Source organism: Ceratocystis lukuohia, assembly GCF_044167205.1.
Source record: "Ceratocystis lukuohia strain C4212 chromosome Unknown Supercontig1_pilon, whole genome shotgun sequence".
Lineage (NCBI taxonomy): Eukaryota > Fungi > Ascomycota > Sordariomycetes > Microascales > Ceratocystidaceae > Ceratocystis > Ceratocystis lukuohia.
In genome coordinates, this window is record NW_027263520.1 from 1,573,094 (window position 1) to 1,593,009 (window position 19,916).

General features: G+C 49.2%; 4 protein-coding genes across 4 annotated transcripts; 1 reads left to right on the forward strand and 3 right to left on the reverse strand.

Moving 5' to 3' along the window:
- Nucleotides 1–1,413: 1,413 nt before the first annotated feature.
- HOO65_010397 (Serine/threonine-protein kinase KIN4) lies at nucleotides 1,414–4,623 on the reverse strand (the record flags this gene model as incomplete). The annotated part of the gene is made up of 2 exons (XM_071005363.1): nucleotides 1,414–3,810; nucleotides 3,889–4,623. 2 exons carry the CDS (start codon nucleotides 4,621–4,623, stop codon nucleotides 1,414–1,416), a joined length of 3,132 nt encoding a protein of 1,043 aa, XP_070862219.1.
- A 6,059-nt stretch (nucleotides 4,624–10,682) lies between these two features.
- HOO65_010398 (GPI-anchored wall transfer protein 1) lies at nucleotides 10,683–12,391 on the reverse strand (the record flags this gene model as incomplete). Its single annotated transcript, XM_071005697.1, has 2 exons — nucleotides 10,683–12,095; nucleotides 12,200–12,391. 2 exons carry the CDS (start codon nucleotides 12,389–12,391, stop codon nucleotides 10,683–10,685), a joined length of 1,605 nt encoding a protein of 534 aa, XP_070862220.1.
- A 1,667-nt stretch (nucleotides 12,392–14,058) lies between these two features.
- HOO65_010399 (uncharacterized protein) lies at nucleotides 14,059–15,374 on the forward strand (the record flags this gene model as incomplete). Its single annotated transcript, XM_071005870.1, has 2 exons — nucleotides 14,059–15,070; nucleotides 15,145–15,374. 2 exons carry the CDS (start codon nucleotides 14,059–14,061, stop codon nucleotides 15,372–15,374), a joined length of 1,242 nt encoding a protein of 413 aa, XP_070862221.1.
- Nucleotides 15,375–16,776: 1,402 nt separating this feature from the next.
- Nucleotides 16,777–18,078, reverse strand: HOO65_010400 (uncharacterized protein; the record flags this gene model as incomplete). The annotated part of the gene is made up of 1 exon (XM_070999705.1): nucleotides 16,777–18,078. One exon carries the CDS (start codon nucleotides 18,076–18,078, stop codon nucleotides 16,777–16,779), a length of 1,302 nt encoding a protein of 433 aa, XP_070862222.1.
- Nucleotides 18,079–19,916: the final 1,838 nt, after the last annotated feature.

Consider the following 19,916-nt stretch of genomic DNA (forward strand, 5'->3'; position numbering starts at 1 on the left):
CCCCCGCCTTCTCTCCGCAATATCTTTCTTGGCCTTGAAGTCTCTACAAATATCTTGAAAGCTCGTGATACTTCTCGAAGTCTCTCGATGCTGGTCAACTTTGCTGCGACTTACATGGAAGGTGCGGGAATAGCGGGGAACATTCTACATGCTTCCATGACGGCCTACTTCCTTTTTGGGAAGAGAGATCCTCTGCCGAGCTTTTCCTCGGGAAATATTCGGCTAAAATGGTCAACTGAGTTACAACAGCGTACGTTCTACGAAATTCGCAAACCTAAGGGAGAAATTCTATGTTGCAATTAAAATATCAAAAGCCCTTCCACCAACCAAGACTAGACTTAAAATCCCTGATTAAAAACGAAGCAGGTAATATTATGAGAAAGACAGAGGGATGGGACCCAATAAGTGCCAAGAACAACATGGTAGGCAATTAAAAAGAGGCAAAAAGGGGTATTATAAGCAAGAATACAACGAAGATGCAGGAGGCCGTTGATGCGCAAGACATCAAGAAGAAAAAGCTCGAGCACGCAGACATTCCTCTTCTGTCAAGCTTGCCCTCTCTAGTCTCCCATGTCTTGTATATATAGGAGAGGCCTGAGGCAGAGTGAGAAAAAAAAATGAGAGCCTTCTGCAGCTCCAAGAAGTCAATGAAAGAGAAAAATATGGCAAAATTGAATAGACAATATGAAGATGGATGGAAACCAGCGAAAGCAATAAGGACAAGGAAGAGAGATATGAGAGTCGAAAGAGAAATAACGCAACCAAGTTAAGAGGTAGAAGAGCAAAACACAGAAACCCCTAAAGTCAAGGACGAATGAAGGGAAAAAAAAAGCACAAGAGTGGGAAGAAACTAGAGACAGGCGGGGGAACAATAATAGACACTGAGAGGAGATAAGACACAGTGATATGGGGAGAGGAAGACAAATAGCAGCCCAATGAAGAAAAGGAAAGAAAAAAAAAAAAAGAAAAAAACAACGCATAGCCCAGTCAGCCTAGAGTGTAAACATGATGATGACGCCGTGTATAGCAAAACGAAAAACTCGGAACGCTGCAGGGCCGCAGCCGTGAAGGCGTCGCCGCTCCCTTGGAACATCCTGGATAAGTCTGTTGTGTAGACGGAAATGCCCGACTGCTACCTTGGCCGCGTGCACGGCCATGAGCAGGACAAAACGGAACCAGGAGAGGCGAGGCTGATGGAGACAGATATGTGAATGATACAGGGCGGTTAGATCCGTCCTTAACAGAGCTGGCAGTTGCCGATGCAGTCGGAGTAGGCATGGCGCCACAAGGATAGGTGTCCGTCACGGTTGCAATGTCGTGACTGTTACCAACAATGTTCCTGTTCCGCTCCATGGCACTAGTTTCATACTGCGAACAGACTTGGACCGAGAAAGCGCGGCGGGATTCACCTCTCTACCGCTCGCCAGCCGCCTCTCTGGCCTTGCCTCTTCTTCGGAAGAAATCCATGACTCTACGTGCTGCACCACTTCCATTGACTTCATCATCGTACGCGTCGTTAAATCCGCGCTTCGGTTTTTGCAGGACACCGCGCGCATTAGAAGCTCTACTACTGACCATGCGATGGTGGTCCTGTTCTCCGGGCTCACCATACTGTACAGGGTAATGGTTCATGCTGTTCGGGCGCTTCATGCCGGGTTGGTCGAGGGACGACTCAGAGCCAGTATGAAGCATAGTCTCATTTTGCACATATTGTGGAATAGCATTAGGGCGCCACTGTGCATCTGCTGGAGTGTTGCCGGAGCTGTATGAAGAGGGAACTCCGGTCGAGGCAGTAGGCTTGTGGGAGTGAATGTGAGGGTTTGCCTGGCGACGTTCGTCGGCGTCCTGGGTCGATAGCATGTTGGAAGACTCAGCGTCCGAGGGCGATGTAGGCGATGAGTCAGTCTGTGCAGCTTGCGACCTTCCAATGCCCATAGCCTTGAATGGGGAAATCAGCGAGAAGCGACGAGACCGTCCACCAGAGTGCTGGCTGCCAGAGATACTACCACTGCGCTTCTTACCCAGGCCAAACGAAATCGAGCGACGGTTAGACTCAGTGGATGGACGACCAGGGCCCATCTCGTCATGCATCATCTGGCTCGACATACTAATTGGGGGATATTTACGGTTGTTCTTCTCACCCTGTGTATCATTACGCTTGCGATTCTTGCCAAAGATTGACCCACTACGGCCAATTAACTTGGAGCTGATCTCGCCAATGGTATTAGAGCGTTTGTGACCACGATGAGCACTGGAAACGGCTGCTGCCACCGGGGGCTGTCCATTGGTGCCATAGCCAGTAACCATGGCAACCTTGGAAGGAACTCCAGGGCGTGTCGCACTTTCTACAGAGTCACTGGTAGCCAAAGGCTGCTGGATTTTACCGTGCACATTGGTGCCAGCAACAGCGGGAGGGGCGGGCTGACCATATCCAGTGCGAGTGTGAGGGCGCGCCGATGCGGGAATAGTTGTGTACATGGCCTCTGAAGCACTAGACCGGTTGTGGGCATGTCTGGTAACGGGTGCACTGCCGTGCACTGACACACGAGATGATCTGTAGTTGGGGTCTCTACTGGCGGAGACAGGTTCCTTAGGAAGGGGCTTCTCATGCGCAGCATCCATAGACACACGCCCAGTAGCACTGCGTGACGCAGCCGCCACGGCAGCGGGAGGGGCAGTCTTGGGTGTAGATGAGCCACCAGTGTACTCTATCCGTTCACGTTGGGTCTGTGTAGAGGGTGCAACATATTCCACCTGAACGGTACGGCGCTTGGCAGCTTTACTAGTAGCAGTCGAAGAATCGAGGCTTTCGACGTCAGCGTTGCCTTTGTGTGACAGCCCACCAACAACAGGTGGGGGTTGAGACTTCTTGGAGGATTCGCGCACGGAAGCACTGCGGCCCAATCCAGGCACATCCTCCTCGACAGTTTTAGAGGCTTCTTGCACTTCGGCGGGGGAAGTAGTGTTGCTTGTGATCCAGGCCACAGCACTCTCGTAATCGCTGAGCCATGAATGACGAGCAACCTCAAACAGATCCGCTCGTTTGCGTGGGTCGGACACAAGGATTCTCCTCAGCAGGTCGCGAGCATGAGGGGAAACATATTCCGGGAATGTGAGAGTCGTGTTGACGATGTACTTGTAAAGGAGGTTGATATTGTCGCCCTCGGGGTTTGCCGGGTCGTCATCAAAGGGGAGATAGCCAGCCAGCATGGCATACAAAATAACGCCACAGCTCCAGACGTCAACCTTGCGTCCAGTGTACAAGCAATCACTCACAACGAGCTCTGGGGCAGCGTAGCAGGGGCTTCCACAACTAGTTTGCATAAGGTCTCCACGACGGTGTCCATTGGACTTGATTTGATCAAGGCCAGAACGCTTAATAACCTCGCGGTCGCCAAGCTGCTCTTCTTCTTTTTCGCTGAGTATATCATCGGCATCGAATGTGTTGGCAAAGCCAAAGTCGGTGATAATGATGTTCTTGTTGCGGTCAAGAAGCAAGTTTTCCAGCTTTAGATCACGGTGCACGATCCCCTTCTTGTGGAGGTAGCCAACACCGGAAACAAGCTGGGCGAACAAACGCTTGGCGTTGTTGTCTTTGAGGTATCGATGGCGGAGAATATAGTCAAAAAGCTCGCCGCCCGACGCGTACTCGAGAACGATGCCGATGCGGCTATCGTCGCTAATCATATCATACAACCGGACGATGTTGTTGTGCTGAAGACCACGAAGGATATTAACTTCGCGGTGTATTTTGGATAGACGAGCAGGGTTGTTTCCGAGACTTTCCTTCTTGATAATCTTGATGGCGACCTATTTTTTTTTCAACATGCTCAGTTAATTTCGATTCCTCTCCGCATTAGTGTTGTTGGTCACGGTGATAATGCATACCTGATTGCTACAGTTCTGTTTCCAACCAAGCCTGACTTTGCCGAATTCACCCTCACCGATGACGTTACCAAGGATGTAGTCATTGAATTTCGTATGTTTGTCACGTTTTGAGCTTGCACCGGCGTTGCGGCCTCCACTACGGCCGTTACGGCGCTGTTCGCTGTTGTGTTCCTCAGGGTGAGCCTTTGATGTAGCCTGGGGTGCAGCCGCATCAAGCACTAGCTGATCAGCTGAAAGAAGCGGCTCATGGACGCGCTGTCCAGTTTGTATAGATGTGGCATTGTGCGAAGGATGTGAATGTGGTTGCTCGACAGCGTTTTTAACTGGCGATGAGGCTGGTGGATGTTGCTGCTGGCGAGATGTGTAGTGCTGAGACTGGGGCTGGGCAGGAGGCTGCGATTGTGCCGGGGAAGTGGCCGGGGCTTGCGACTGAGGCTGTTGGCTACCATAGCTGCTCGAGCGCGCAGGTGGATCTTGCTGCGTTGACCTCCTGGCCCGAGAAGTCTGACTTTGAGATTGGCTTGAAGGGTCGTTGACGCCTTGGGCATAGCGGTTTGGGTCCGTTTCGCGGTATGATGCTGAGGCATCAGAGCCATTGTGATTAGTAGATGAGCTACGCGGTGGCGCAACAGGGGGGCCAGCAGAGCGTCTTGCAGATGAAGGCTGATAGTTGCAATCCGGAGAAGCGGTGGCAGGCAGAGTCACGGGACTCGCAACTGCTGTTCGAGAGGCCATTTTCGTTGGAAAGACTGGAGGCGGCGATTATACGAGTGCCAAAGAAAAAGACGGAAGCAGTATCGATGCAAGACAAGGGGGGGAAAGCAAGACAATGAAGGAAAACAGCGAGGCTGAGGAAGGGCTTATTATGGGTGGCAGTGGTCTCAAGCCGATTTAGAGACACGATGAATTCGAAAACAGAATCGTCAACGCCGCGGTGTGAAGAGCCCAACGGGATGGGATGCTATTGGCGGTCAGAAAATGTTAGAAAGCTGCAAATGAGTGGGTGTGAAGGCGATTTGGTGGGAAACAGGGCTGTCCTGTCATTGATTATCAAGAGAGCCTGACTTGCGGTCTGCATCTGCAACTGCAGCAGTCCGGGGGGGGGGGGAGAGGAGTCAAATTCGCAAGCGCAGCGGTGGCCATGCACGGGAGAGTGGATTAATACCAACGAGTTGCATCGATGGCTGTACAAAAAGGGAAAGAAGAAAAAAGGTAGAGCCAGGAGAAAGCCAGCACAGATGCAGCGATGAGCAGCGGAAGGGAGACAAGGGCAGGCAAGCTGCGCCTTAAGACGCAGAAGCGACCTGTATTTTTAATTAAAAAGGCGGCCCTGGGGAGTGGAGATGCAGACGGGATGCACGATGAGATACAGGGCGCAAATGGCTGGCCTCTGTGATGAATGGGCTCTGCCTCTCAGCGGCAGAGCTGTCTTTGGGGATGGGGGGGGTTTGATTGCAGCTTACTGTGATTTGGTTGGGCAATTGATCGCGCCAGCGACAGCGATAGATGCTGCGAGGCTGGGACAGGAAGCTCAGCACCGTCGATGCACTCCCAAGGGGCAGAGATCGACTACTGACGGGCCGAACGAACTGGACGAACGGGTGCGACAAAGCGAAGAGGCCGTCTTATGGATGAATGGCCGCTGGCGAAGTGGTTGAGTGTGCAGTAATATGACAATGCACAGTACAGCACATGCATCGATCGCACAATAAAAAGATGGCTTGGGGATGCGAGCCAGTCTGAAGTCGAGATTCAAGCAAAAGAACGGCGCCGCTGCTGAGACCTGACGTTGGGCTGACTATTATGGTACTGTGCGTATTGGATGCCGAAGGTGGAATAGTCGCAAAATAAAGGGGGCGCACGACGCGTTTGGATGGGCGAAGGCGAGAGAAGGAAAACAGACGAGACCACGGCAAAACGGGCAGCTTGAAAGGACACAAACGAACAGTCAATAGGCAAACTAAAAGCGCAAGAAGCGACAGGAAAGCATCAGAAGCGGGAGATGAGACAAGACCGGCGACAAAGGCATTCGCGGCGAGAATGAAGAAAAGAGCGAGAATGGGCAAGAGAAAGAGAATTAACGAATAAAGAAGGAAAAAGAACACCTTTTTGGGGCCTGTCCCAAGGAGATTTTGGGTCTTCTTTTTTTACCTTTATTCTTTTTTTATTGCTGAGACGCGCCTTTATGCCAGCCAAGAAAGTCAAAGTCAAGAAGAAGTGGAGATTTGGAGGCTGGTCAGTGATTGGCTGACAACACCAGTAGGACAACAACAAAACTAGGTAATAAAAAGAGGCGCTTTATCGCCAGTGGTAGCAGAAGCCAGCGCAAGAAAGAATGCAGGTCCGTACTCTTTTTTTTTCTTTTTCTTCTGATCCTTCTCTTATGCGTGGAAGGAAAGCGAACAGCACGGTAAGGAAGAAAAAGGAAAGAAAAAATACAAAGGGGACGAATGTCCATACAGCATAAGAAGAGAAGAAAAGGAAAAGGGGAACCAAATAAGCTAGAGTCGTTCCTGGAGAGAGCGAGCGAGCGCACAAGGACAAAGGAAACATAGCCCAAGAAAAAGAAGAGGCTACCCTGCGCAGCAGCCCAGCCGGATATTGAAGGAACAAGACAGCCAGGAATAATTAAAGCAGCCATGGGGGTGGGCGGGTTGCAGGACCAAGCCGGGGGTGCTCGTAGCGTGTCATAGGTGCTGTAGCCCACTGTACTGTCCCGCCCTCTGCTGTATCTAGGTATCTAGTGCCGCAGTGCACCCTCGGAGCCCCACCAGCCAGCCTAGCCACCAGCGGCCCTCCCAGCGCCTATCAAAAGTCAGAATCTGCACAAGTGTGAATACACAGATGCGACCACACTTGACGCGGAGCCAGAGCGCACTCTGGAAAAACCAGCTCTTCCTGTCTGCATTGCACTGGATCAAATGGAAGATGGAAAAGGCAGGTTACTCTTCACGTGCACATAGCAAGCACTACCCCCCCCCCCAGCCAGCCCTGGCAGCTTCGTTCATGTACCACTCGCGTACCTGCTTGCGGAGCTTTTGCGCCTGCATAAACCCTAGCACACTAGAGCTAAGCTAACCACAAATCCCTTCAGGTACTGACTGCCTTTTCGCAGCGCAAGCCATATCTGGTCTGGCACCACCATTTAGTGCCCAGGCCCCAAGCTCGACTGGCTTAGCGGGTTCTCTCGTCATTAGCCCGGCGCAACAAAAGACTTATGGCAGCCCGGAAATCACGAACGGATCGAGGGAGCACTAAGCCCAGCCCCTGCCACCCAGCACTGGCAGACTATCACCATCTGCTGGGAAATATAAGACAAAGCAAAGGGGCGCTCACAAAACAATCTTGCAAAGTCTCAGTCACGGCACGGCATGAACCCAAAAGCCCGCTAGCAGCATAGAGCATAGATGAACTTGCTTTTGCGATTCTCACAGCCTATGAGCACGTCGAGATGGACAGCTAGATGAGATGAGATGAGATGAGATGAGCTAAGCTGAGCTGAGCTATAATGCGCTGTCCTTCTTTCTTCTCCCGCTGCCGCTTCTTTTTGCCTCATTGCATCCTCACCTCCCCATCGCCTTGACTATGCTATGGCTGATTGTGCTATGCGTTTCACATTTGGGTCCCCGTATACCTATAATTGGCTAGTCGCTAGGTCCGCAGCTCATAGCCCCCCCTCCTCTGCGAAGCCCATAGCACACAAACATGCCGTTAGCTTGCTCTTTATTCGGATCATTTTGCTGCCTTTTTTCTTTGCAAAGGGCAAAGCCCGCCCCTCCTTGCCCAGCATCACTGTTCGAAATGGACGGACAAGCCCCCAATCCCGGCCCTCCCTCTCCTCCCTCCTCCCCTCCTCCTTCTAAGGCTCCAGAGCCAACAGTCCCCTATTTCTCCCAGCTCATATTTCCCAGGCTTCCTTCCTGCTATTGTCCAGCCTGCTATCTTGCTTTGGGAGATACCAACGAAACCCTGGACCCTCCTAATTTCCCTTGCGCCTGCCGCTAACCTTAGTCAGCTACAGCGACCAGCTCACGCACTTCTAGTCCCCTTGAAGTCGCCCAAGGCCAAGCCCCAGAGCGCCCGTGGAATGCCGCTAGAACCTCGGTTTTAATGCGTCATTATTATTGGCACCAGCACTACTCGCACCAAGTCGCTTTTCTTCTCTGTTTCTCTGCTCGCCTAGCTCAACTTAAATAGAGATGTGTTAGCTCCGGGTTTATGTCCCTCCACGGAGAAATACTACAAATGCCTACGAAGAGGGCATGCCAATAACAGGCGAACCCTCTTGTCCGAAATTAGTTATCTTAGCATACACACCTTGGGGATTACCCGAACCAACAGTACTTTCTGCACAATTTGCTGACTCTGCCGGCTTGGCTGATTCTGCTGATTCACCTATGCGCACTCTATACGCCTGTTAGGGGCAGCGGTTAAACTTGGACTGCCAGCGCTTGATCCAGCCCGTGGTCCAAGACAGCTTGACCTGAACCTTGAGGGCCAGCAAGAGCAAGACCACAAAGAGGCTCCTAGATAATGGTAAGGCCGATTTGAGCAGCAGCATAAGCAGACAACAAAACTACAATCAATCTGCTTGGTTCGAGTCCTTGATTGATAACCAAACTTCACCAACAGCACAACATGCCATGAAAAGATGGATGCTGTTCTAGAATAAATGCCTCTTCCTCATGCTTGCAGGCCCCTTGCATACCTTCGTGTAAAGCCATCAAACGGGCTGTCGCAAGCATTGAAACGCCGAGATGAAAATACTTCTCTAACTCTCCGCATTTTGTACGCGGCCCTCACTAAGCTGTTGTCTCTTTCAGCTTGACGTTTTTTTTTTTTTTTTTTTTTTTTTTTCAGGAACCAACACCACACAACATCATTGAGCTTGCTACTATAGCCAGGGGGAGCGTTGCATATGAGTACTGCCTCATTGCCAACAGCCGCCACCAAAACTGCAACACACTATTTTTAAACACAGCGTATCTCGACGTTGATACTTATTAAGATACAAAGAAAATAAAACCGAAGAAGACTGACTGACTGACTGATGGATACAACACCGCCATGGCGTAAAAACCAAAACACAACTCGACGTCAACGTCCACGGCAAAGCGGAGAAATAACGCGTCAACAGACCGTTCAAGGCCCTAGGTGATCAACGCTTGGTAAACGCACATTATAGGCATCGACCTTGTCGATCTCTTTTTTGAAGTAATCTCCTTGATGTTCATGCAACCGATACATACAACAAACAACCTTACTGCGTAATATGCATAGCTATACGACACCACAACCAAAGGGTTAGCCAAACACAAACTAGGGTTACCGAACCCGACCCTCCCTCCTCATCTCTGCATGTCTTGGCCTTGAAAGTTCTTTTGGTATTACTTCCCTGATAAAACAAATGCACAATGCCGTTCGCTGTGTAAGAACATGTTGCCCTGTTCCGCGCCCCTCCGCCATATTAAAATTAGCACGCGGTTCGTTCTCTTTTCCCACAGACACTCGCCCACCACCCTTTCCTCCCTCGAATGCTAGAACGTCCCTCTAGTGCCGCCTGTTTCAACAATATATAGATATATCAGAACATTGGCTCATGCAACATAATGCCATCCCTTCTAGCTCGTAAGACAAATAAATGAACAGCCAAAACACGGCAAATTTCTTCTTGTATCATGATACGTAGGCCGGCTTGGACAAACACTAAGCCATTACAGCAAAGGAACAGGAACAAAAGGTCAGGCTACAGGACAAAAAAAGCAAAACGCGGTTCGCCGCCTCGCTTAGACCCTTGGACATCCGTTGACACGTCCTGAACTTTTACAGCATCCTTCTCTTCTTTTTTACAGCTTTGTATCAGCCTGTTGTTTTTGCTGTCTGTGTGTATTGCTATGTGTTCCTGCTACTGTGGTCTGTCTTTCTTGACTTCTCCAAGGCCGAAGAGACGAACCATCGATGAGCGCATGATATTGGTAATATAACAGACTCATAGCTTGTTTATGCACCGCAACGCTTCTCCTTTTCTTCCCTCAAGCCTTCTCCTAGCAGCAGGAATCTAACGCTTTAGAATTGCCCACAAGGGAGTAAAAAAACGAAAAAAAAAAAAAAAAAAAAAAAAAAAAAAAAAAAAAAACTCATTGATGGCCACTGGGTCCCCTTCAGTTCTAGGCGATATTCGAGGGGGGACCTCCTTGTCTTGCTTCGAGGCATGGAATATTATTGTCCATAGAATATAGAACGCCTAAACCGGCAGACCCTCTTTTGTGTAGCATAGCATGCCTCCGGACTCTCTGTAAATTCCATCAACACAGTGTGGTAGTTCCCGGGGTTCCGGCAGTAGGGAGGGTATTTTATAAAACCAGCGCTCCCTAATCCCTATTGCGCGCACAGTACCATATGGAAATGTCCCTTTTGTGACTCACCTGGAAACAAAAAGGTTAATCACAACCTGCTTTCTTGTACTATTAGTTCTCTAGATATCGGCCGCCTCCCTTGAAGCTGGCTATCTGCATGCATCATGCCGCCCGCAAGGTGAGATAGATGCATTATACATGTGTTGTGTGCGTAGGCATAGGGTGTTTTCTTCGTGTCGAAATGCACATGAGATCAAAACCCGTGAGGGTGTGTATCCGAGACATGTTAGCACGCATGAGTTAGTATATGCAGCCCATATAAATCCCCGCTTCTTGTGCAGGCGTACGTACGTCCCGTATTATCATACATGCATATGTGTATTGTTTTGCGAGGTATTTGCTATATTTACATGCCCCTTGTCTCCCATCTCTTGTCTCTCACAGTCGGATTGTGATATTAAAGTGGTCCAAGGCCAATGCCACGGCAGAAACAGCTCCTGTATACCCTATCAAGATAGCCATCGACAACCCAGCTGAAGTAGTTAGAGTCGGCACAGTCATGTTAACTAGCCCAGTTAGCAAGTTTGCAACGAGGAAGATAGCCAGGCCGTTTCGGTTAATAGCCCTGAAAAGTCTGCTAGTTGCCGCATCATGAATCTCTTTTTCTGTGCGCAGGTCTGAAGCTGGCGGGTTGTGTGCGGCGGGGAAAAACACGGTCTCGACGACGCAGCAAGCCATTACCTGTGCAGTATTGAAGGCTGCAGTCCACAACACATAGGGTAGATTGGCGATACGGCGTGAGACAGCGAGTCCCAAGCCGTGATAGTGAGTGGTGGCAACGAGCAGGACAGACCAGATAGCTGACCACATGAACATGGTTTTCAAGAGAGCGCTGCGCTGTGACGCGGGGCTCAACGAGGCCTGGGGCTTGATGTACCGGGGTAGAACCCACATGCCCATGTCCTGGCCAGCGAGGAAGATGGCCAAGTATCCGATGAAGGAGAATATGCCTTCCCGGTTCTTTGACAGGAGGTCGACCCGCTCGGCCATGATTATGTAGTTTTGTAGTGGCGTTGCGTATAGAACGGCTTGATAGGCTGCCGAAATGATCATGGCCTGTGCAGCAAATGACGGGACAAATTTGTACAGTACAGTACTCAGAGCAACAAAGGGGGGCAGTAGCCCAAGTGTAAAAAAGAAATTCCAGTGTACACCGTACTCGGCTGTGTGCTCGGCGTATTCTAGGCCCTTGACACTGATCATCCGCACAAAGCCTAGAATCAACAGCGGAATCGAGTGGCGAAGCGAACTGAGCATGCGCGTGATGACTCCTGTCTTAACACCTGATGTCTTCTCCTTTAGAATTGGTCTTGCACCAACGACACCAGCGGAGAAGACAAAAGAACCAACACCTAGATCCATCAAAGAAGTACCCCAAGTCTCGACTTTGGCAAAGCGGCGCGGGAAAACGCGGAAGTCAACAGCCAGGATGGCAATAACCGTCATGGCCATCATTGAGCCGCGGTACATGGTGATGAACGGCTTGATTCCTAAAGCATGGCCATCTTTGTTCGCCGTGCGCGAGACGTTGGGCTTCAGGCCAGCTTTTTTTAGCGTCGCAGCGGACGGACTGTTTTTCTTCTTGGACGCAGCTGAAGATGGAAGAAGCAGGAAAATAACGGTAGGAATTAGAACGGCTAGATTGAGAAGAATGGCCTGATCTGCATAGAGCGTGACGGAGAGAAGAAGAGTTCCAATGTTGATCATGTAGTCAGCCAGAGCAGGAATCAGGCCATATGGCTCAAAGAATCCCTGGCGCGATTGGAGTACGGCCCAAAGAGAGCCAGCAAGCTGCGGGTAGGATGTTAGCGCCGCAAGCCAAATGGAGGTGTGCAATAGCGATGTAATAGACGACTGGAAAGACTAGCGCGTGGGGACAAAGAGAGGTGGCTTACGGGTGATACTATAGTCACCATGTTGATGTCTCCTATGGAGCTTCCAGTCAAATTAGAGACAAAGCTCTCTTTCAACAGCTTGTAGTTCAGTCTCTTGGCAGCTTCATCAACTGCCGACTCGAGCATGTCGGCATCTGCCTCCTTGGCTAGGTTCTGGGCCGCATCTTGGATATCTGATGAGGGTGACGCCATCTCAGACAAGGGACAATTGGTAGATAGTGGCAAGCCGAGAGGTTGAAGAAACGGGGCGTTGGGCAGAATTTAGAAGGGGCAAAAGAACAAGGCGATGTTCATTGCAAAGCTGAGTTTGAGGGTAAGAGCCCAAGTCTCACTAGAGCTTCGTGGTCAAGCTCCCCTTCAATGACGACACTTTGGCATTTCTGGGCGGCGCTTATCTTATCAGCGCGCCACAGAGCGCCACAGAACGCCACACACATCCACTTTGATTGGCTTAGCTGGGCCACATCATAAATGTATTATTACAAGCACTTTGAGGCCTAGATCCATTTTGTTCAGCCGCGTACAAGGCAGCATTCAACAAAGGAGGTCAAAGAAAAGAAGGCGAGGCCACTGATTTGGAACAGGCTCGAAGCTATGCCGGGCAGCAATGGGCCGACATAGTATTGGAGTATGGACGTTTAACTTGGAGATCTTGTTTTCGTCCCCCAAGGCAGAAGGTCCGACTGGAGCGCTGAGGCAATACTCTTTCTTTGACGTCTACTGTGAGCGGAGAGAGAAAATCTAGTTTTCAAGCCTCTAGCCAGCGGGAGAAACACAGCACAGCTTTGGTCGGGCTCGGGATTGGGCTCAAACTAGACTTGGGGTCATTTCTGGTCTTTCTTTGAATGCCATTGCCAAGGCTACTCCTTACCGTCTAGGCTCCTAGACTTGCCTCAAAATGCCGGGGAACTTTGTTGAATGGAATGGCACTATAATCCGGCATTAAAATATGCTGATTTTGTAACTGCTGGGGCGCTTTTCTTTGAACAAGTTCGAGAGATTTCGGCAAATTGGGGAAATGGAAAAAGTCATGCTGACCGTAATGCAGGCGTCTTCTTTGATGCCATCTCAGAACTCTATACTTGTTTCGGTCGTGTCGCCTCTTGGCCGGCAAGACTTGCTAAAGTCTAACAAAGAAACTCATGAATAGGACGAAAAGGAGGAGAGGGGCTCCTGAACTTTCAGCCCGCAGACTCGCCATTCCCAAGTCTTTCACAGCTTGTCAGAAAACAGTGCATTTATTTTTCTTTCATGTTTCTTTGACATGCTAAAGGATCCCTGGTATTAGCGCCTCCGACTATCTCAGCTCCTGTGACAGAGCCTGTGATTGGTGGGCTGTCTGGCTTATAGCTTTCTCCCAAGCCCGTGTTTCTTTTGCTCAAGCTATTGTTCCTCTCTTTCACATCTTTTAGCGCAAGCTTATGGCCTAAAACGGCTAGGCTTTTCCAAGAACGGACATGGGCTCGCCCCAGGAGTCAGGATACGCTGGATATCACCATGTGATACAAGCAGCTATGCTTTCTTTCAAGTTCTGAAGCAACATGATCTTGGATGACGATGTTTGCCGCTTGTATTCTTCTGAGCTAGGCTTTCCTTTCGAATATATTTGAGGCCTCAAGACTCTCCTTCTCCTGCTTCCCTTTTCTTCAAATCACCACAGAGTCATCACACTCCCTTTCCCTCCATCTTCACATCTCTGTACACCTCCATTGCCAAGATTCCAATATTGCCTTCCATCTTTAGGCTGTCTACTACACAAAGCTCGTGGGCCTTGTTGGTCTTGCCCTTTTTCCTCTTATTTTTCTTTTTACATTCTTCTATGTCTTAATTTTTTCTGTTTTATCCTCCCATCAATCACAATGTCTTCTTCTTCCCCTGTCCCTTCGCATGGTGGCACCCACAACCAGGCCGGTAATCGCCCTATTCCGTCTCAGCGCCCATCTCTGACGATCGATACTGGCTCTGGCGCGTCACTTCACGGCAATGCTGCTGCCACCGGAGCCGGAAGCGCCGTAAACCCAAGGACCCCTATAGGACGCGCACGCACTAGAATTGTGTTTTCGAGCCGACGCCGCAGTATAGTTCAGAAAATTGCGGGTGGGATCTCCGACATGGCGCTTGAGGAGATTTGGGATCTACAGAAGCTTCTGCGCGAGATGGGACCGGCCTACTTGTACAATGACTGTATTCCAGCTGATCTCTACATCACCGCCATGCCTCTACCGTCAGCGACCTCTACTACGCCTTGCTATCAGGAGGCTAGATCGGTCTTCAGATCTGAGCCTCGCCCAGCCAATGAGTCCGAGGATAGCCCAAGTTCCCAGTCCGAAGATGATTCTTACTCGAAATTCGAGCCTGACTCGTTTTTCGAGTCTGAATATGGCTCACACTATGACGCTGATGATTATATTCGCTCAAATTTCTACATGAATGCACGCATCCACCCTGCCGACGGCTCGCCCGACAAGTATTTCTCGCGCAATTTCAACATGGGCGAGGTTTACGCATTGATCCCCAGAGCCCGCAGACTTCCCGCGTATAGCGCCCCCGATCCATCTGCGCTTACCTATGAAGCTGCCACGGAGAGGCATGCGCGTGGGCTAGAGACATTCGGTTTATTGAATTACTACCTTCCCTTCGGCCCGTCTGGACCAACCTTGCCGCTTGCGTACAGGAAGGCCAATCTCCCGCGGAGACATCAACCTGAAAGCCCGACAGAGGGCGGAGCCTCAAGGATTCGCATGAAGAGCTACATTGGCTATGACCGCAGAAACTCGACAAACCCGCTGCAGATGATGAGAATGAGTGTTTCCGCAAGTTCTGCGGTCAAGTTTCCCTCTGGTGATTCTATTTCTACTGATGTCCCGTTTCGTAAGTTTCTTTCGTGTCTCCATGTGGTCCCTATCTATGTGCTATGTTGCCGTTGCTAACTCGCTCACCTACAGATTTGGAGTATGCCCGAGCCTATCTCCCCCTAATAGCCTCGCTCATGCTTTCAGGCTCTGTTTCTGAGCAGGACAGAGTTGAGATCGAGCTGCCGCATCCCGAAGCTTGGGCTGACACGGTCTCTCATGTCTACACAGGCCGCCCTGAGATGAACTGGAAGATCTATGAGAACTCGCGCTACCTGGGCGGCAGAATGCGGGCCCCTCAAGGAAGCAGAGCAGAGAAATAGCGCCCCTAGAATGGCCTATGGATGGATGAAGGCTAAGACTAGCACTATTCCTTTTTTTCATTTTTTTCCCTTTTTATTTCGCTCTGATGTGCTTATCTAGTGGATAGTTTCTGTCGTTATTTCTTTTTAATAAATCTAACTGTTTGCAACACTACTACCTACGTACGTACAGCATATTAGTTGGTAGTAGTGTCTAGAACTGAAACTTTGTACAGGTGAAGTAGACATGAAAGAGTTTGATACAGTACGTATTTTGTATATCGATCCTCAGCCTTAGTAAGTAACCAAGCCTCTTCACAAAGCAGAGTTAATCTCATCCAACTATACGTCGAATATTTTCTCTGGTACAAACAAGGCTTTTCCTGGGTCGAAACTCCCCTCTATTTGCTCAAGACTCTATTTATGTAACAAGAAACACACAAAATAACAGTAGCTATCTCGTTTGCATACAATACGCTCAGTTGCGTCCATGTAACTAGACAACATATTAAAATGGCAATCACATCCTAACGCGTAGAGAACTGCGAGACAATCCAGAAAGTCATGTTCAAGGCAAGGCGAAGAGGAAGAGATAAAAATCTCTCCTTTTTAACACCCATCTATGTACAAAGCCTAACAGGGACAACGAGAAAACAAGCCAAAGCAACCAACATACGAACTGAAGCAAGCCTATGAGGCAGGCAGAGATCAAAATGAATAGCAAAGTAGGATCATGAAAGCCTCCCACCGAGAATGAACGAATAACTCCCAGAAAGAAGAATATGCCGGCTGCATGGAAAATAGATCAAGGAAAGACAGGAGTGTGAAATGTGAGCGAACGCCGGTCGTATGTGTGCAGCATCTTGCTAGCCCTTGACTCCGAGTAAACAAGGCCCCTCCCCCCCAAAAAAAAGCAAAACAAACCACAAGTTATCAAGTGTAGGCCATGAGTAAGCGAGAGATAAACGAGAGACCACATGTGGTAGAAGAAAAAAGATCGTCATGAAAAGCGGAAGCGCAAGCAAAAGAAAGGAGCAAAAATCAAACAAACAAAGCATCACATGTTGCTAAGGAAAACATGTTGCCTGGCCCTGTAAACCAATCCAAAAACCCCGAAAGCAAAAACGAAAGAGAAGCCACCGTCCCAGTCCTGAACCCAAAAGACGCTGTTGGTCGTGAAAAAAAAAAAGAAAGTGGAAGAAATCAGCAAGACGCATAGAACAAAGGAAAAGGAATCGAGTCGTAAATTGATGGCAGAGCCTCGCCAGGCGAGGTGCAACAGAAGTGTAACATGAGTCTGTCGATTGGCCATTTATTGGTGGTTCATAAAGAGTGAAAATAAAAGACGATCTCGCCAAGTGCGAGATAGCATGTTTGCTCAGATGGCACATGGTCCAAACCCTTGAAAGAAAAAGTCCAAGTGCTAACGGCGGCCCATCTTGAAAAGTCTGGTTCGCACCCAAAGAATGAAGGCAGTCCAAGTAGATTGGGTGCGTTTTTTAGCCGAGTACATGCGACCAGATGACTGGTTGACATCAGCGCCAGCATCCTCGATATCATCGGTAGGCGCAACGCCAGGAGTAATGTTGTTGTAGTTGTTTGCGGCAAACATGAGGTCCGAAACCTTTTCGGTGTCGTTGCTTCCACCAGTGCCGCGACGAATGGCAGTCTGCTCGTGGCTGTTGCGACCCGAGCTGCCATTGGAACATGCCTTCTTGAGTTGAGCTTTTTCAAACTTGACCGCCTCCTTGGTAGCTTCGCGCTCCTTCTTCTCAAGCTCAACTCGTGCGTACTTCTCCTCTTTGACCCGTTGCTTTTCGTCGAATTTTCTTCGGGCTTCGCGAATTTGCTCCCGCTGAGTAAAGGTGTCGACCTCGGATCGCGAACGTAGACGGAAAGTCATATCAAGTGAAGAGCGCTTTGGGGACATAACTTGAGTAGCGCTGGTCGGCGACAATGATTTCAAAGGGCCAGTGGAAGAGGGGGAGCATAGTGATTCCCGTGTTGGCGATGTATGGGGGTCAGAGTAGGTTGGAGAGTAAGTAGGAGTAAGAGTTGTCGGTGATATACGCATGTTGTGATAGGTGGGCGAGTGCTCAAGTGAGTTTCTTGCATCAACTGATGATGAACGAAAGGCAAAGCTTGATGGCGAAGGAGGGTACAGCTTGTCAACGTTTTCTTCGATAGTGGGGGAGTAATCATGAGGGAAATGAGAATTGTCTAAGGGCGAAACGGGTGTGATGTAGAGAGGTGGTGACGAGGTTCGGGGGGTTTGCTGAAAAGGATGAACAAAAGTGCCAGATCGGGGACCGGAGCTGGAAGTTGCAATACTGGTGTGAGAAGTGCACGAAACACTGCGGTTGTGTGCAGGGTATTTGTTGTTACGAGGGGTAGCAAAAATACTGGTGCCGCTGGCATGATGCATTCTTGGAGACCCAAAAGTGCTGTCCAACATGTCCACGGATCCAGTTCTATTGTAGTTGGTTTCCCGGGGAATAGCTGAGGAAGAAATGGCGGTGGTAGTGGTTGCGCTGGTATCAACGCAATCGAAACTGTTGTTGCGCGCAGAGCTGGACCCCCAACCATGACTTTCGTAGTGGATTTGGTCCTCCCAGGTGCGGCTCATATCAAGAGAGCCCTTGTCCGAAGGTGAGCCACGCTTTCCGGTAAGACGTCCATTTCCACGGCTGCGATGTCTATGTAACTTGGTGTGGACGGCTGCCATCTTGAACGATGTGTGTCTGGAAAGAGTAAGAAGAAAAAAAGGGACGAGAGAAACGAAGAGAAATCTGGAGGGCTGAATCAGGCTCTGTCAGTCGGGCGAGTAGCCAGATAGGGAGCAAAGATTTGTAAGGCGAAAAAGCAGTTCTGGATGACGGCGCTATTTTTCTTTTCTTGTTGTTACCCTCAACACAGCACATAAAAACAACAAAAGCTGTTTTATGATTCTGTGCTGATGCTATCAGTCGAACGATCTCTGAGTGACAATAATGGGATGTTTCGCTTTTAGGCTTGGTATAGAAGGAAAAAGAAACAAATTGACAGTTCGGAAAGGTTAAGTGAAGTGAAGCTTTGACTTATTCCTATGACCAGGGTTGGACGCAAAAGAATAAAGAAGGCTGGCGGCGTTAAATGGAGGGGAAGAGATTCAAGAAACAATATAAGAAACAACAAACTTGGAAAAAAAAAAGAAAAAAAAGGGAGTTGTTGTAAGAAAAGATGATGCAAAAGAGTTATTGTTAAAGGATGAAGGCAAGTCGGAGGTCAAGAATATTGTAGGTAAGCCGCAAACAAAAGTGGAAGGGAAAAAAAGATGCCTTATGGGGCAGTGAGTTGAGCAATATAGACCGATGGCAATGGCTATGGAGTGCCACAATAAGATGAGGTAGTTTGGACGAAGGCGCAGCGCTGCTCTCGGAAAAGTAAAGCTCGTAACGTTAAATCGTAGTAGGGGCGACGGTTAGAGAGCAACACCGCCAGCTTTACAGGATGCACGGCTTGAGATCAATACATCGAATCCGTCCTGAAGGGATAACAAAGGGAAAAATATTAAAAAAGAGGCAAAGAAATAGGCGTGAAAGAAAAGGAAATTCAAGACAATAGGAGCGCAAGAGAAAAAGGTTAATAGGATAGGGAAAAAAGGGGTGAGTAGAGAGGCTACTACCACAAGCAATAAAAGCTCGCCAAAAAAAAATGAGGCAACAAGTAGGAAAATGGCGGCGATTTTCCAAAGTTGAGGCGGACAAAATGGAAGAAGGCCTGGAATGAAGGGGAGCCAGGAATCAAACAGGAGAACAAGTAGGCGTTGAAGCGGTGTTAAAGCTGTAGCGGTGCAGATATAAATGCAGATGATACGCGCATACAGGCAAGGTGGACTAGAAACTGCCACTACTGCAAAAGCCTAACCCGAGTTGATCCACACAACACGCAGCACAAAGAAAGCAGCGACAAGGCGGAGGTCTAAAAAACGGGAAAAAAAGGTGTTGTTGTAGGCGATCGGAATTAGTTTTGAGTGGCTGGCAGGGAGGAGGGGAAGAGGGGGGGTCGAATGTGCATAGGCGTAGGGATTCGGCGGAGCAAGGTAGTTAGTGTTGAGCGCGAGTTGTTATAAGGGCACGAGGTCGAAGAAAAAAAAAGGTTGCTGCGAGATGCACGTGAGGAAAGAAAGAAAAAAGGGTTCGTGATAGATTTTTAAGGATGAACAAGAGAATTCGATAGTGAAGATGATGATGAGAGGGAGGAAGAAAAGGATAAATAAGAGAAGAGAAGAACAACAAGCAACGAGAAAGAAAAGAACATGAAGAGTTTTTTTTTGCTTGGTTATCTAAAATGGAAAGCGTGGAATACACAGCTTGAGAACCTGGAAGGAGCAGGCGAAAGGCAAGTAACTACTCCCCCAGTTCTAGTGCTGTTGCTGTTGCCATCAAGAGCCTACCCCCACCCACATAAGCTATCATATCATGATTCTGTTAAGCACTTGCCTGAGTCGCTTTTTTTGTAATTCCCATTCTTGTTTCTGCTGTCACCAATTCTACGGACAGACGGGAACAATTACGTCTATTA